Genomic DNA, 12,668 nt, shown 5'->3' on the forward strand with positions numbered 1-12,668 from the left:
GAAGGCTGATTCAAGGGTACCCAAGCATAGCTGCACATTCATCCTTGCTTTGACCTCTGGACAGCAAATGTGATAGCAAAGGCTTTTTGGGCACCTTCATCTAGGCGTGGTTTATTACCCAATTAGGGTGGGGGAAGAAAGAAAAAAGGGTGAGCTGTCTAGATATCCAAGCCAGGACAAGTTAGGGCAATTGAGTCTGCCTTTGTTGTGTTGAAGACCAGAAGAAAAATTCCGGTGCATAACCTATTTATTCGGAATATTGCTCTCCTCTATCTATTTTTCCCGGGGAGTGGTTGCGGCAGTAGCGGTATTGATAATAAAGGCGAGGTGAATATGAGCGTGAGGGAAGGTGCGTAGATAACAAGGCCTTGAAGTGGCGTCAGCAGCAGCCAATTAGTTTGTGGTTGCACAAACAATAGGCGGGGTCAGGCAGAGATGATATTGCAAGTTTGAGAATCTCTTCAGTCAAGTCCCAGGTAATGAAGCCGCCGTCTCGCACAATCTCACCTTCCACACTAACAATGCCCGCAACCTCCAATCCCATCATTGTTTGTGCCGAGAATATTGCTATGTCCTACCTACTTCGCAGTATACCCGTGCCACCATCACGTAACAGCATTGATTGTCTAGCGGTCTTTAAAAGACACTATACATTGTCTTTTGACACGGAGCATAAATTGACCGGCACACTGGCATTTATCGCATATAGCAAGGATGACGTTGATCATATCCCGGCATTATGCCTAGAAGAAGACCCTGAGTCAGGCACCTTAAACGTAAAGGTTGCCGTGAATAAAGCGAGCTATAACGATGGAGAGGAAGCAATTTGTCGTATAAAGCAGGGATTTGAACGTATCTTCGCGATTCTTGCAACTGTATCTGCTGGTGAGTAGCACGGGTCTGCTCATGACATATGCTGATCATAATCAGAGTCAACTCACGATGAAGACATAGGGCAACAGGTCCTTACTGCTGTGGTTTCTATGTGTTCGTCCCGCATACTTTCTCGGTTGCGACTGGCCTCCACAGGGAGAGCAACAACGAAACGGCCTTTTAAACGCGCCATTCAAGAAGCTCTATTGGCTGTGAAGATCGCCAGGCAGAAATTGAAAGATAGGAATTTGAGTGAAGCCGCGGAAGGTTTCACTATAAGAGCAAAGGAAGTCGAGAAGCTTCTTGACTCATGGTCCCGATATCAGGACAACACACGTTTGGTCAAGGTTGTGGAAGGCATCCATCAATTAAAACAAGTTGGAATCTCTGACCTGATTCGTATAATACCGAATCAGGACATGAGTCCTACCTCAAGGAAAAGTCTACTGAATATTGTCAGCAAGGTTGCCAGGTACTGGGAAGCTGCTAGATTCTTGTACCGTACAGCGAAAAAGCTTCCATTGGCCCGAGCAATGAAGACAGCCCCCGTTCATCTTCCCAAGGAGGCATATGCCGCCCCGCCAATCAATGGATATGCTCCTGATTTAAAATCCAAAATCATCGAGGCCACTCCCAGGGGAAGTCAACAGAAGCTCTTAATAGAGCTGTGCGCAATATTAGATATCAGTCAACAAGATGCTATCGACCGATATTCTTCCCAGGTCATAAGGACTTTGAGAAAGGCGAAAGTCCATGCTGAGATACAATTGATTGCCCATTGCGAATTAGAGAACCCAGAGCTCTCCCCACGAGTCATCTGCTCGAGCAAGGATGCCTGCTTTCTATGCAACCTATGTCTTCAGTTGTACCAAAAAATATACACACCACGATCTCACGGACGGCTATATCCAGGTTGGCGGCTGCCTTGTTTACCACAGCTTGCAGAACTACAGCAAAGGGTATCCCAAACTCTAGGGAATCATTTCAAAGAGACTTGTGCCACACTTTTGTCAACTCGCCGGAAATCCATCTATCCAGATCCAAATGAGAGTACTTTGTTCACACTCCCATTGTCAAGGACAACGACAAAGGACTCAATATTGTCTAGGGCAACTAAAACGGGCAGCCGTATCATCCCGCTCCCAAAAGCAAGCAATGTTAACTTGGATATCGATACCAGTCATCCGCGTACGGAGACAGCCGATTCAGAAAATTTGGATATGCTGCCGGATAGTCCAATCTCATCACAGTACCGCGCGAGCTCAATAGAAAAGCAGCTAGAGTACTGTACATTGGTCCAAGGATCGAAGGAACATGGTTGCCTAACCCCAGGAGAATCGTCAAAGGTTTATGGAGCTGGCTCCCCACGCTCCATACAGATTCATATTGAGCACGCCACAGGTTCGAATAATCTTGCATACCATCTAGAGTGGTTAGGTGTTGAAGAAGCTGTGCAAGTGTGGGAGAAAGGTTCTTCAACCCACGTGATCGACGTGGAGCACCTTGAAGGCACAACCACTCTCCACGAGCAAAGCTCATTGTACATTATTGCAAAGGGCACTGTGCTGAAGATCGGCTGGGTCAGCGAACACGATAGTCTCTCCTAATGCTGGTCATGCAAACGTCTCAAAGCGTGTTAGGATAGTATAATGTAACTAAACTGTTCCTTTCTAATTCAGAAAAACTTCATATACGCATTCTCTAACGTAATAAGGATGGCTGGCGCTTGAAAGTTCTAGTGCGTACTCTCAAGGTTCTTACATGTACATTGATATGGGCTTACTGTCATTAGAAAAGGACTTATGGCGGAGCTTCCGCGACCGCAGCATTTTGAAAGCAATTCCCTCAGAACCTCCTGCTTCACCAATTGATCGCCACAAGCTGTGTTGAAGTGAGTCTCGAGGTCTAAGTGTTCGTGCCACCCCCAAGTCCCAACCACTGAACTACATCCCTTGGTCACTGGTCAAACCTGCAGCCTGCCACACGACACCGAGTCACCAACTGGCTGTTTGGAGCATGGAAGAGCCTGGGCGATGTTATGGTAGACGCTTCTATAAAGTGAGCATTATGATTCTCCGGACTTACGGGCGCAGAAATCGCGATCCTAATGTAGGTTGGACATCCAAGTTCAACTGTCGGCATGGTCGGTTCATTTATATGACACATGAGATTTCAGCCAAGGCACAACATTTGAGCTAGATATCAAAGTAGTATTGAGCTCGGGGAAACCATTTGCAACAAATGAAGCAAGTCCTTCGTCTACCGTGTTTATCACCGGCATCCCGAGAGCTGTATTCCGTGTGTAGGCAGAAGGCCGCAATTCTGGATTGGAGATGGTTTTTAGTGCATTTAAGTGGGGTTGCCTTTCCGTGCAATCATCCCTGATTGTTCTCAGCCAAGTACGGCCCCGTGCCCAATATTTGGCTGCTGGAGATGTTCCCACCGATGTGATTGCTACACTCAGTTGCATTAGTTCGTGGGCCGGACCAGAGCGCTAAACCGCTTTCAGACGAACACAAAAGTTCATGGAACCAACATAGCCTCCAAGTCATCCTCCCAACGCCGTAATCTCGTTTTACTCAAATTGTTGCCAGGTGCTGCCTCGGCGGCGGCACACGACTTATGCGATTTGCAAACCTCCACTTTGCATACTCCCATTGTCGCTGTCCAAGCCATTACCATGTCTATCGGCTCGAACGCTACCGGACATAATAAAGAATACTACCCACATGAAGAACATATTTTGATTTATTTCAAGCGTTGGGATCTCTCTTGGACCCACATCGCGGAGGAGTTTAATTCACGAGTTGATATCAACCGACGGCGGACGCCTGCGGCTTTGGAGAGCAAATGGCGACAGTTGAAGCGAGACTTTCCTCTCCTATCTCTTACGTTCACAGCCTATCTTGCTAATAACGCGGTGCCTTCCCTGAGCATGGTGTGGCCGTCAACTGAGCGCTCGAACTTGGCTGACCCACCACTATATGTATGCAATCACTCTTGAGCTAAGATTATTTTTCTTATCGAGGCTGATCGGTCAGACTCTCCGAATTTGGTACAACAGCAATCAACATCCTTTAGTCGATGTCTTGATGAAAGGCCTGGATGACGCTGTTTTCGTTGCAGTACCACTTGGGTTCGGTCAAGTTGATTTGGCTGTCATTGCTTCGGAGACCAACCGTGTTGATGGAAAATACAAGCCGCTCAGTTTTGAGCAGTTCAGTGACAATGATCCCATGATGCACCGCCCGAATAATGTTGGAGAGACATTTAATGACTTCAGAGCTCGCATTGGTGACAGTATCTATGAGCATTATCACCGAGAATTCCTCAGGACATACAGCACACAGACGACTATTCCCTCTTCGCAGATCAGAAATGTGTGGGCTTGGTTTGCCAGCAGAATTAGATACTTAAACAGTAGGCTTGGAACCTGTGTTACAAATGTTTGGACAGCTTTGCCATCCTTTTGAGGAACTTGCTGACACTTGACAGTTCTCTTTGAGAGGGATCTTCATTCCTGCGGCCCTACCGGCCCTGAAGTGTCTGCTGTTGCTCGCCGAAGTGTCATCGGGCACGTCCGTTCTCGAAGCTACATCTCCCACGCTCATCGATAGAATACTAGCGGCCTACGATAAACGAATTGACGATATACTTGCTGCTATCGCGATGGAAATGGACCAAGAGTCTCTTGCCAAGCTGGCGGTTACTACATGGATCTTCGATACGTCGCAGGTTCCAACCGCGTCTGCCTCATTATTCAAGTTCCTTTCAGATTTGACATAAAGCGCGATACCTATGCCATCAATAATTTATCGTCATTGCCGCGAGGTGCAGAACAAGCCATACAGTGGCCAAGATTCCAGGACGCACATAGATTTCTTGATAGGACTACGTGGTGAGTGGAAGATCATTTGGATTGTAGAAATGCAAAGATTAATGCTGAGCATTCAAGTGAATATTCTGGCTATAGTCCAAAACCATGATCTCTCCGTTTTTGTGTAGCAGTATAATGCATGGGGAGTTTCAGCAGGACAATATAATGAAACACAAGGCCAATATGCCTAAGATGGAATTCTAGCAAGAGCTAAATCTGTCATAAGAGAGTATCAAGAGAGCCAGCCAACAGAACAATACGAAATGATGAATCACTACCTGCCTTAACCCCAGAAATAGGCTCGCGTGTAGACACTCACATACGTATCTTCTCTAGCATCTTCTTGACCAATACCTTCTCAGAGCCCGCCGCCGAGTGTGTTAAGCAACTGGTTAGCCAGAGCGGGCTTTTCCTGCAGAAGTACCTGGAACTTTCTGTTGGGCACAAATAATCTGATATGCTGGGCTGTGTAATAACGCAACATTCCTCTAAGGTTCTCACATCGTCCAGTGTCCACGTCGAAGGCAAAGTAAAACAATCGAACAATATCTCCAACTCGGTCTTCACAGATTGGGAAGACATGTAGGAGATGTAACAATTTGAAAAGGCAGATGTCGCGCAGCTCCTGCAGTTCATATTTTGCCGCAAAAACATGGAGACGAGCATGGGTGAGTAGCGTTTCGGTATAGTCCTCCATACGATTGTAGCTACCTTGCAACCCCTGAGAAGGCCGTGGGTGAATCCGCCTCACAAGATAGTCCGCAAATTTATCCACTGACTCTGTATCTCTGAAGAGATTTCCCTCTAGAGTGATTACACGGTTTTGCTCCGACTTTTCTTGTCCACCAGAAGTAAGGTCGGGGGGGTGGCGTGTCGCTGGGAAGTTTAATATAGTAGTCTCCGGTGTATAAGTACTGACAGACAAGACTAAATATATGCTGATCTGCATCATTAATCACAATAGAATCACCACCGGCAAAACTACCGGAATCCGCATTAAACCAGGGCGTTGAGTGTGACTTAAGTATGTCACTGTGAATGACAACTGTTTCACAGTCAGCGCCCACGGTGAATTTCAGGAGCTTGGATAGGAATGCTCTGTAATATTGTTAATGATGTCTCAGCAAGAGATTAATCCTTCCCCACCGGCTGTTGCATGGCGCCATGATCGAAGTTGAGAGAGGTGGATGTTCCTTAAACGAGTAGTAATCGAAGCGGGTTCAACCAGCTTTATAGTTAGTTGGTTGCCAGATGGCGTCCCCATGTTGAGAGGAGCTTACCCCACCGGGCCAACTTACCCAGTGAGCACATTGGGTGACTGCTTTCATCAGGTGGTGAGTACGATTTCAGATTGATACCTGAAATCACCACGTAGAACTGCTGAGCTGGTTTATTCAAATCCACCATCACCTCACAGAACGAGATATAGACGTTCTTCACATGTGTTTAGCTGGTTAGATGTTGGTTTTATACTTAGGTCCCAGTTCGCTCGCTAGGGTCGTCGCTGGGGGAAGGGGCTCCTTGGGGAAAGCCCAGCCTTCAGGTGGGGCTACTTCAATGCGGCGAACAATGATTCGATATTTCGATTAACCTACCGGATGGACTTAGCCGAAACGAGTTGCTCGCTGGGGAAGCAGCTGGTTCACCTTGTTGTAAGTCAGAAGCCGCGCTCTCTGGATCTCTATATAAGGCATATCCAAGTTCCTTTGTCAACTAGACAAACCCTTAACTAAGAAGGTCCGATTTTGGAAGGCCTACTGTATTGCCACCGCTCAGCTGAATGAATCCCTCTTACCGCTGACATTGCGTACGAAAATGCAGCTTGAATATTATATGTAAGATACTTCACATCACCCAAGGATAGTCCATCAAGCTGAATAGTCCAGAATGTTGCAATCAGGTATCGTTGAATTTGTTATTGGCAAAGACCGAAAGCGGCTTTCGATTCATGCGGCACTAGCAAGATCTTTTCCGCAGAAGATACTTGAACCGCCCTTGAACAGCGAAATTGATGAAGTCGTCATCGGTCGTTGCTGTGAATTTGTGTATTCGGACGATTACTCTGTCCCTTTGCCCTTTGACAGGCCCTTAAAGAGCGAGATGCCATCCAAGAACGTCCCACCACGATGAGATCCGGCGAGCCTGACAGGAAACGTTTTCTATCCCGACAAGCTCCGCAGTATGTATGCTGCCATCTCTTCAAGATTGGGCAAGGAGCTTCCATGCGAAGAGAGAGTGGTGAACACCGACCCACGAGCAGATTATGCGGAGATTTTCCTCAGCCACGCGAAAGTATCGCTTAGGCCTCCGGACTGACTGGGTTTCGTTATGTGCTTGGTCCCTCTACCGGCTTCTTCATTTGCTGGACAACTTCACCCTCTTTGACGAAAGATCCGGAGACATTGTTCAATTGCTGAGTTTTGGGGACAGCGAATACATGGAGAACATGCAAGATATCTTACAGGAATACGCAGTATGGAATGTGGAAATCCTGATGCAGGACGCCGACTTTCAACGACTCCTGGACAGGGTCCCATCCTTGGAGAAAGCCATCTTCCGGTCAATGTGGAAGTGAAATGGAAGTGAAAGCCGGACTGCAGTAACGTGAATAATGGCAAAATCTTCTTTTAAATCCTCTAGGGCAAGATTAATGTCGTCGAAGGAGATCTTCGTAGACCTAGCTACCCTTCAGTAGAGATCGTGGAAGGAGACCTTTTATCCGGAGGCAATCCAGTTTGCTTTTCAATTTTTTTGTTTGGCATCGGATCTAATCTACCACATTGGTAACGTAATGAAATCATCCCAACCGTAACCACATGGTGTGGATTATCCACAAATTGAGCAAAACCTGCTCTTTTCCTAGATGCTCAATCATCGGTGGCTTTTGACTCACTCCTCTCCTAAGAAAAATGGTCCCCAGGAGCTTACCCAGGGCGTTCGTGGGTTAATCAGAAAAAGGTTACCGGCAAATCTCTGGAGATCTACCCAGCGATCAAGTCTCTCCTGGGGCAATCAACAGGTGGGGCCGCCTCGGAGGGGACAATAATGATTCGACGAAAGCCTACCCGCCCTCACTCTTGGCGGAAGGCTGCAGGTCATCTTTCCCCAGCGAGGGGGACGATGCTTGTTTCAACCGTTTTCTTTATGCGAGGCGTTGCCTCCCATACACTTCAAATAATTCACTGGGGACGGAAACCTTTTCTCCACTCCGTACCATAGAGTGCATGATATTGTACCATACATGGCCTATAATCCCTGTGCGGAAAGAACCGACGCTGGAGAATCACTGAATTCCTGCCTTCAGACAGAAGAGCAACCTCGTATCTCGGACCCCTCGTTTCCAGGACGACACTACGACCCATCGACCTCTGAAAGCACATACTTGATGAGGAGCGAGACCCAATCGAAGGGCGTAATATCTTCGTAAAGGTAAGATTAATATCATTGAGGGATTTTTTTCCAAGGCTCTTGGTCCATAAGAGCCCGCAAGCGTGGGATCGGGAGCATTTGCGCGTCGTAAGCCACGGAAGCTTGATTGGAATGGAACGAAGGCGATATGGCTCATAGAGCTGGAGACCCAAATCTGAAAATGGCTACGGGCCGAGACGGATCACGGGACCCAGCCCTCCGCTGTCCCGCTGGGACCACAGTCCGTGCTGGCTCATAAGCCGCTGCGGATTGAGAGCCCGCTGGGCCGTCTGGCAACCAACTGGTATCTCGAGGGGCCTACGACCTCGACAGGCTACGAATCCAGCGCTTGCAGCCCACCATAGACCGAGATCATATAACCGAAATCCTGATATGACATTGATCCTTCGTCACAATTCCACCTCTCTTGCTATCGACCGCATCGTATCCTCATCCATTGCCAGCTCTCCCCCGATTTGCATAAAGATTTTATTGCTTTCGTCGTCAATCGCCGCCTCAAAACATTGTGCCGGCGTCAGCTTCCGCAGATTCTTGTCATAGAACGTAGCCTGTCGGTTTCTCGCCTCCTTCCTCGCCACTCGTTCCACCACCGACGGGTCCGACTCGACCACCACCTCGTGCGCCGTCATCCAAGTGCCGCTCTCGTCCCGAACCCGGAACACGATCCTAACCGGTTGAGAACTCCCCCCGGCCCGACGCGGTCGCACATCCAGCGCCCGCCGTTCCACAATCCGGGGCGTGAGAATCTTTCTGCCGCGCCGTTCGCTCTCACTCGGCGTGGTCGCGGTCGTCACCGGTGACGCCCGATCATCAACAGCCGAGGCCAGATCACCCTCCCAGTCCGCAAAGTCAAGCCTAGTGACCACCTTCTCCGCTCGAGACGGGGTACCTATACTCGCTTTTAACCGTTTTCCAGAATGACCAGGCGAAGCCCGCTCGGCATTAGCCAGATTCGCCCGTTCAGGGCGAAGAGCGCCGACACTCTCTGGAGGGACGGCTGGAGGGGGATTAAACGGGACCAGGGACCATTGATTTCCCACCGTTGTGCCGGCTGCCTCGCTTCCAGAGCCCGATACGCCCGACGGAGTCGCAGGCGGTGAGATCCGGGGAGCTGTTGGGCTCACCGTCACGTTCTCCCCTTCCGGAGTGTCTGCAACACCTGCCCCCTCGTGGGAGACATCGAAGCGAACTCGGCGCCTCCTTGCGACCCCTTCATTGACGGGCATACGTTCCGCGGATTGCGGACTTGCCAAGGGCTCTTCAAGTTCAATGTCAATAGCCTCGGCTCGCATGGTTGTGTGGCTGACATCCCGCCCCATTGGTTTCGCCGTCGAGATCTTTTGGATCTTGCTTGGTTTGGCCTGCAGCCGCTGCCTCTGCTTTGCGGTCCCTGCTTGGTGACCATGAACTGAAGGGCTTGCAGTTGTCGCACCTTCTGATGGTTGTGGGTCGATGTTGGGTTCCGGTGGAACCTCTGCCTCAGTGAGATTCGCAGTGGTTTGTCCCGCTGACAGTGGGACGAGATCCGACAGATGAAGCTCAGTGACAGGCCGATGCTTGCTGATTGAGTCTGCTTCCCTGTCGGCCGGCGAATGGGCATTCTCTAGCTGGGCTAAAGCCGTAGCTCGCTCAACCAGTCGCTGATCCGGCTCCCAATTTCCAATCGTCCTTTGTTCCGCGTCGGCGTGGAGTATCTCGTCTACTTGGTCGTCAGAGGCTTCGGCAACATCTTCACTGGCCTTCGCCATCTCACCCTCATGCTCCATCGGCCGCTCATCCACTTGCGAAATTCGCGTTGTGGTATCTGCTGAGGTGCTCGTGCCCGTATGCCGTACCATCGTCAGCTCAGCCGATTGTGACGCAATGTGGGATTCTCCCTCTTCCGCTCGTCGGAACGGTTCTTCTATCGCCATGTCTTGGGAATCTTTTTGGACGACGCTTTTAACTCCTTCCTTTTTTGCCTGCTTGATCTTAGCCGCATTTGCAGAAGCTCTTGGCACCACTTTCTGAGCAGATTCGGCGGTGACAACACTTTCCGTCTCCAAATTTTCCTGTACCACGCGCTCCCCAGCTTCCCTCGGCAGATCGTCAAGCGCCAAATCAAGCCCCCGCTCCAACCCGAGGCGCTCGTTGTTCGCCGTCGGAAGTTGAGCCTCCCCGGTAGAGGGCTCTCTCGTTCCGTCCGAGAGAGCTGGATCGTCCCAATGAGAAGCTGCCTCCGGGAGCTCGTCGAAGTCAATGTGGGTGACCGCCGAAGCACGGTCAAAATCACCCTGGAAGCGGTCTGATTCTTCCGCCTCGGGATTGTCAGCCATTGATTCCTCGAGACTCTCAGGCGAGAATACATTCACAGCTCGGGCATCAGTCCCAGCCTCTTCCATATTGTGATCAATCGGTTCCGGTATTGAAGGCTGATCTTCAGTGATCACCGATCGGCGTGCGGCTCGCAGCTCCCGTCGCTCCCGTCGTCGACGCTTTTTCTCCCGCTTTTGTTGTCTTCGCTCCTGGCGTACAGCCTCACGAGAGCTGCGCTTGTGAATATGGCCCCCGTTCCTTTCCCGACTCTGCGATACAGTAGAGGCGGTTTCGGGGTTTAGATCGCCCGGCGGAACAAAGAGTGGTGAGTCGGAACGCGAATCATTGAAGGGCTGGCTTCCCATGGCGCTGACCGGTGACGAGTCTGGCAGGCGACCAAAAAAGGCAGAATAAACGCATTGCCTTACGAAGAAAGTTGTCACTTTGCCGCCAAGTTGCAGATCGCTGCTGTGCAAATTGTCAAGGAAGAGAAACCGGGAATCCCGCTTCTGGTCCCTACGGTGAGGGAGGCCTCGTCGCGCCTTGGGTTTAGGCTCTCGGCTCCTAATCGGCTCCTGAGAGGCCTGCTGGTCGATGGGTATCGCCTCGGAGAAACAACCACAGACTCGAGTCACGAGAGACTCAAAAGTGCCGCCGTTGAAGCGATAATGCCCTGGCGGTCGGGCTTTCAGAAGGACGTCGCGTGCTATCTGACGATCGGGCGACTGCTCAGCTAATTGTTGAATATGTGGGGAGTTAAACCCGAGTCGCTGTGCAAGCACAGCTAAGCCATGCAGGACCGTGTCGTCGGCCTTCTCACAGTCTGGCTTAGCTACCAAGTCATCGCCCCCGGACGGTCTAGGGATCTTTGGGTAGTGACGCATGGCGTAGAGCCAAAGTTGCCTATACCCTAACTCCGCCCGGTCCGCTTGGGTGCCGGATTGCTGCCGGAAATCGGTCTCCGAGGTTTGTATAATGCAGTTATTATTGCCATGATCTGGCTCGAAAAGGCGCATGAGGGCAATCTTGATGGAAGGGTGGTCTTTGGTGGGGACCGCCAGCCGCTTCATGCAGTTTGCGCACGCCTCAAGGTACCACATATTTTGGAAGAAATGATCCAACGACGAAATAATCGTTTTTCTTTTTTTGACTCTCTTCCAGATGTCCTTGCGCTCAGAAGAGGCAAAATTCTGGAACACCGCACCGCTAAGAACCAGACCTTCCACTTCCGTCGCATCTTGCGCAGAGACCCCAGGAGCCTTGCCTTGCAACCTGGCGACGGTCTGCGGGTCCATCTTCATCATCTTCACACGATCGTAACTTAAGTAATATGACCACTCTTCCAACAAGGAATTGAGCGTGTGAACGATTTCCTGCCCGGTCAGCATGGACGCAGACGTTAAGGTGAAGGCCAGACATACCTCGTTACAACTCGTAGCGAGGACTCGGGGAAGGGAGCCAAATTTCATTCCCTGTAATAATAAGGCGGGAATCATGCGCAGTCGGTCGAAGGCGGCACGAACCTCTGTCCGCGAAGAAAGCTGTCGGAGTCGTTTGACTTTATTCGGCGACAGCCGTGCCATCCATCGGTTCTCGAAATGCGCATTTCCTTCGTTTTGGTACTGGCGAACTTTAAGATACACCTCTCCGTCACTCGGGATCTTTTCATTCGAATATTCGTCCACAAGCGCCGTTAACAGGCTTGCACTAATATCTTTACTGGGATTGTTAGAAACCGAAAGAACAGACTACCGCCTCAAAAGGCAAGGTTAGCAGGGTAGACCCTTGTGGCTGCATACCATCGAGGTAGAGATCACTCGTCCACCATTGTTCACCAGGTGGGAGCTGTTCTTTCGCGGCCCTCAAGCGATGCTGGCCGTGGAGGCACTGTATCTTGCCCATTGGGAATTCAAGGAGAGGGTATCGATCTGGCGGACTAGTCTTTAAGCTGTGAGGCGTTACTCCCGCCGTTTGGAGCGCCACAGCCAAATGCTGTCGAGACACCACTGCGGTGACATGGTTTCGAATATCCAGCCGTCGACAGCCATCACGAGAAAAGACCTCGCTCAATCGTTCGACGTTTTGGGGATCTAGTTCTCGGGATATGGATGGGTGTGGAGCAATCTGGTTGATGTATACTTTTGCAGTACCTAGATATTTTAAACTCCGCTCCTGGGCTAACTGGAACTCTAAC

The 12,668-nt window shown here is 50.2% G+C and overlaps 8 protein-coding genes across 8 annotated transcripts; 4 read left to right on the top strand and 4 right to left on the bottom strand.

Annotated features, from left to right (window-relative positions):
* Positions 1–234: 234 nt before the first annotated feature.
* ASPSYDRAFT_936042 (nucleic acid/nucleotide deaminase domain-containing protein) lies at positions 235–2,778 on the top strand. The gene is made up of 4 exons (XM_040852861.1): positions 235–301; positions 387–885; positions 955–2,611; positions 2,666–2,778. Exons 2-3 carry the CDS (start codon positions 480–482, stop codon positions 2,478–2,480), a joined length of 1,932 nt encoding a protein of 643 aa, XP_040695671.1. The 5' UTR covers positions 235–301; positions 387–479; the 3' UTR covers positions 2,481–2,611; positions 2,666–2,778.
* Positions 2,779–3,433: 655 nt separating this feature from the next.
* Positions 3,434–4,857, top strand: ASPSYDRAFT_52912 (uncharacterized protein). The gene is made up of 2 exons (XM_040848581.1): positions 3,434–4,319; positions 4,369–4,857. The coding sequence occupies exons 1-2, from the start codon at positions 3,858–3,860 to the stop codon at positions 4,657–4,659; spliced, it is 753 nt and encodes a 250-aa protein (XP_040695672.1). The 5' UTR covers positions 3,434–3,857; the 3' UTR covers positions 4,660–4,857.
* On the top strand, positions 3,554–3,745 carry ASPSYDRAFT_114979 (uncharacterized protein; the record flags this gene model as incomplete). The annotated part of the gene is made up of 1 exon (XM_040839984.1): positions 3,554–3,745. A coding segment is annotated over one exon (192 nt), but the record flags the coding sequence as incomplete, so codon positions are not given.
* A 67-nt stretch (positions 4,858–4,924) lies between the features above and the next one.
* On the bottom strand, positions 4,925–6,227 carry ASPSYDRAFT_74137 (uncharacterized protein). The gene is made up of 3 exons (XM_040850760.1): positions 6,049–6,227; positions 5,670–5,795; positions 4,925–5,626 (listed from the first exon to the last, which is right to left on the bottom strand). Exons 1-3 carry the CDS (start codon positions 6,155–6,157, stop codon positions 5,109–5,111), a joined length of 753 nt encoding a protein of 250 aa, XP_040695674.1. The 5' UTR covers positions 6,158–6,227; the 3' UTR covers positions 4,925–5,108.
* A 410-nt stretch (positions 6,228–6,637) lies between these two features.
* ASPSYDRAFT_63102 (uncharacterized protein) lies at positions 6,638–7,325 on the top strand (the record flags this gene model as incomplete). The annotated part of the gene is made up of 2 exons (XM_040850222.1): positions 6,638–6,865; positions 7,011–7,325. 2 exons carry the CDS (start codon positions 6,638–6,640, stop codon positions 7,323–7,325), a joined length of 543 nt encoding a protein of 180 aa, XP_040695675.1.
* Positions 7,326–8,574: 1,249 nt separating this feature from the next.
* On the bottom strand, positions 8,575–8,931 carry ASPSYDRAFT_113707 (uncharacterized protein; the record flags this gene model as incomplete). Its single annotated transcript, XM_040839960.1, has 1 exon — positions 8,575–8,931. A coding segment is annotated over one exon (357 nt), but the record flags the coding sequence as incomplete, so codon positions are not given.
* A 1,911-nt stretch (positions 8,932–10,842) lies between these two features.
* Positions 10,843–11,358, bottom strand: ASPSYDRAFT_165481 (uncharacterized protein; the record flags this gene model as incomplete). Its single annotated transcript, XM_040843360.1, has 1 exon — positions 10,843–11,358. A coding segment is annotated over one exon (516 nt), but the record flags the coding sequence as incomplete, so codon positions are not given.
* On the bottom strand, positions 11,335–12,664 carry ASPSYDRAFT_110874 (uncharacterized protein; the record flags this gene model as incomplete). Its single annotated transcript, XM_040839918.1, has 3 exons — positions 11,335–11,847; positions 11,896–12,188; positions 12,274–12,664. Coding segments are annotated over 3 exons (1,197 nt in total), but the record flags the coding sequence as incomplete, so codon positions are not given.
* Between the last annotated feature and the right edge of the window lie 4 nt (positions 12,665–12,668).

This window comes from Aspergillus sydowii, assembly GCF_001890705.1.
Source record: "Aspergillus sydowii CBS 593.65 unplaced genomic scaffold ASPSYscaffold_40, whole genome shotgun sequence".
Lineage (NCBI taxonomy): Eukaryota > Fungi > Ascomycota > Eurotiomycetes > Eurotiales > Aspergillaceae > Aspergillus > Aspergillus sydowii.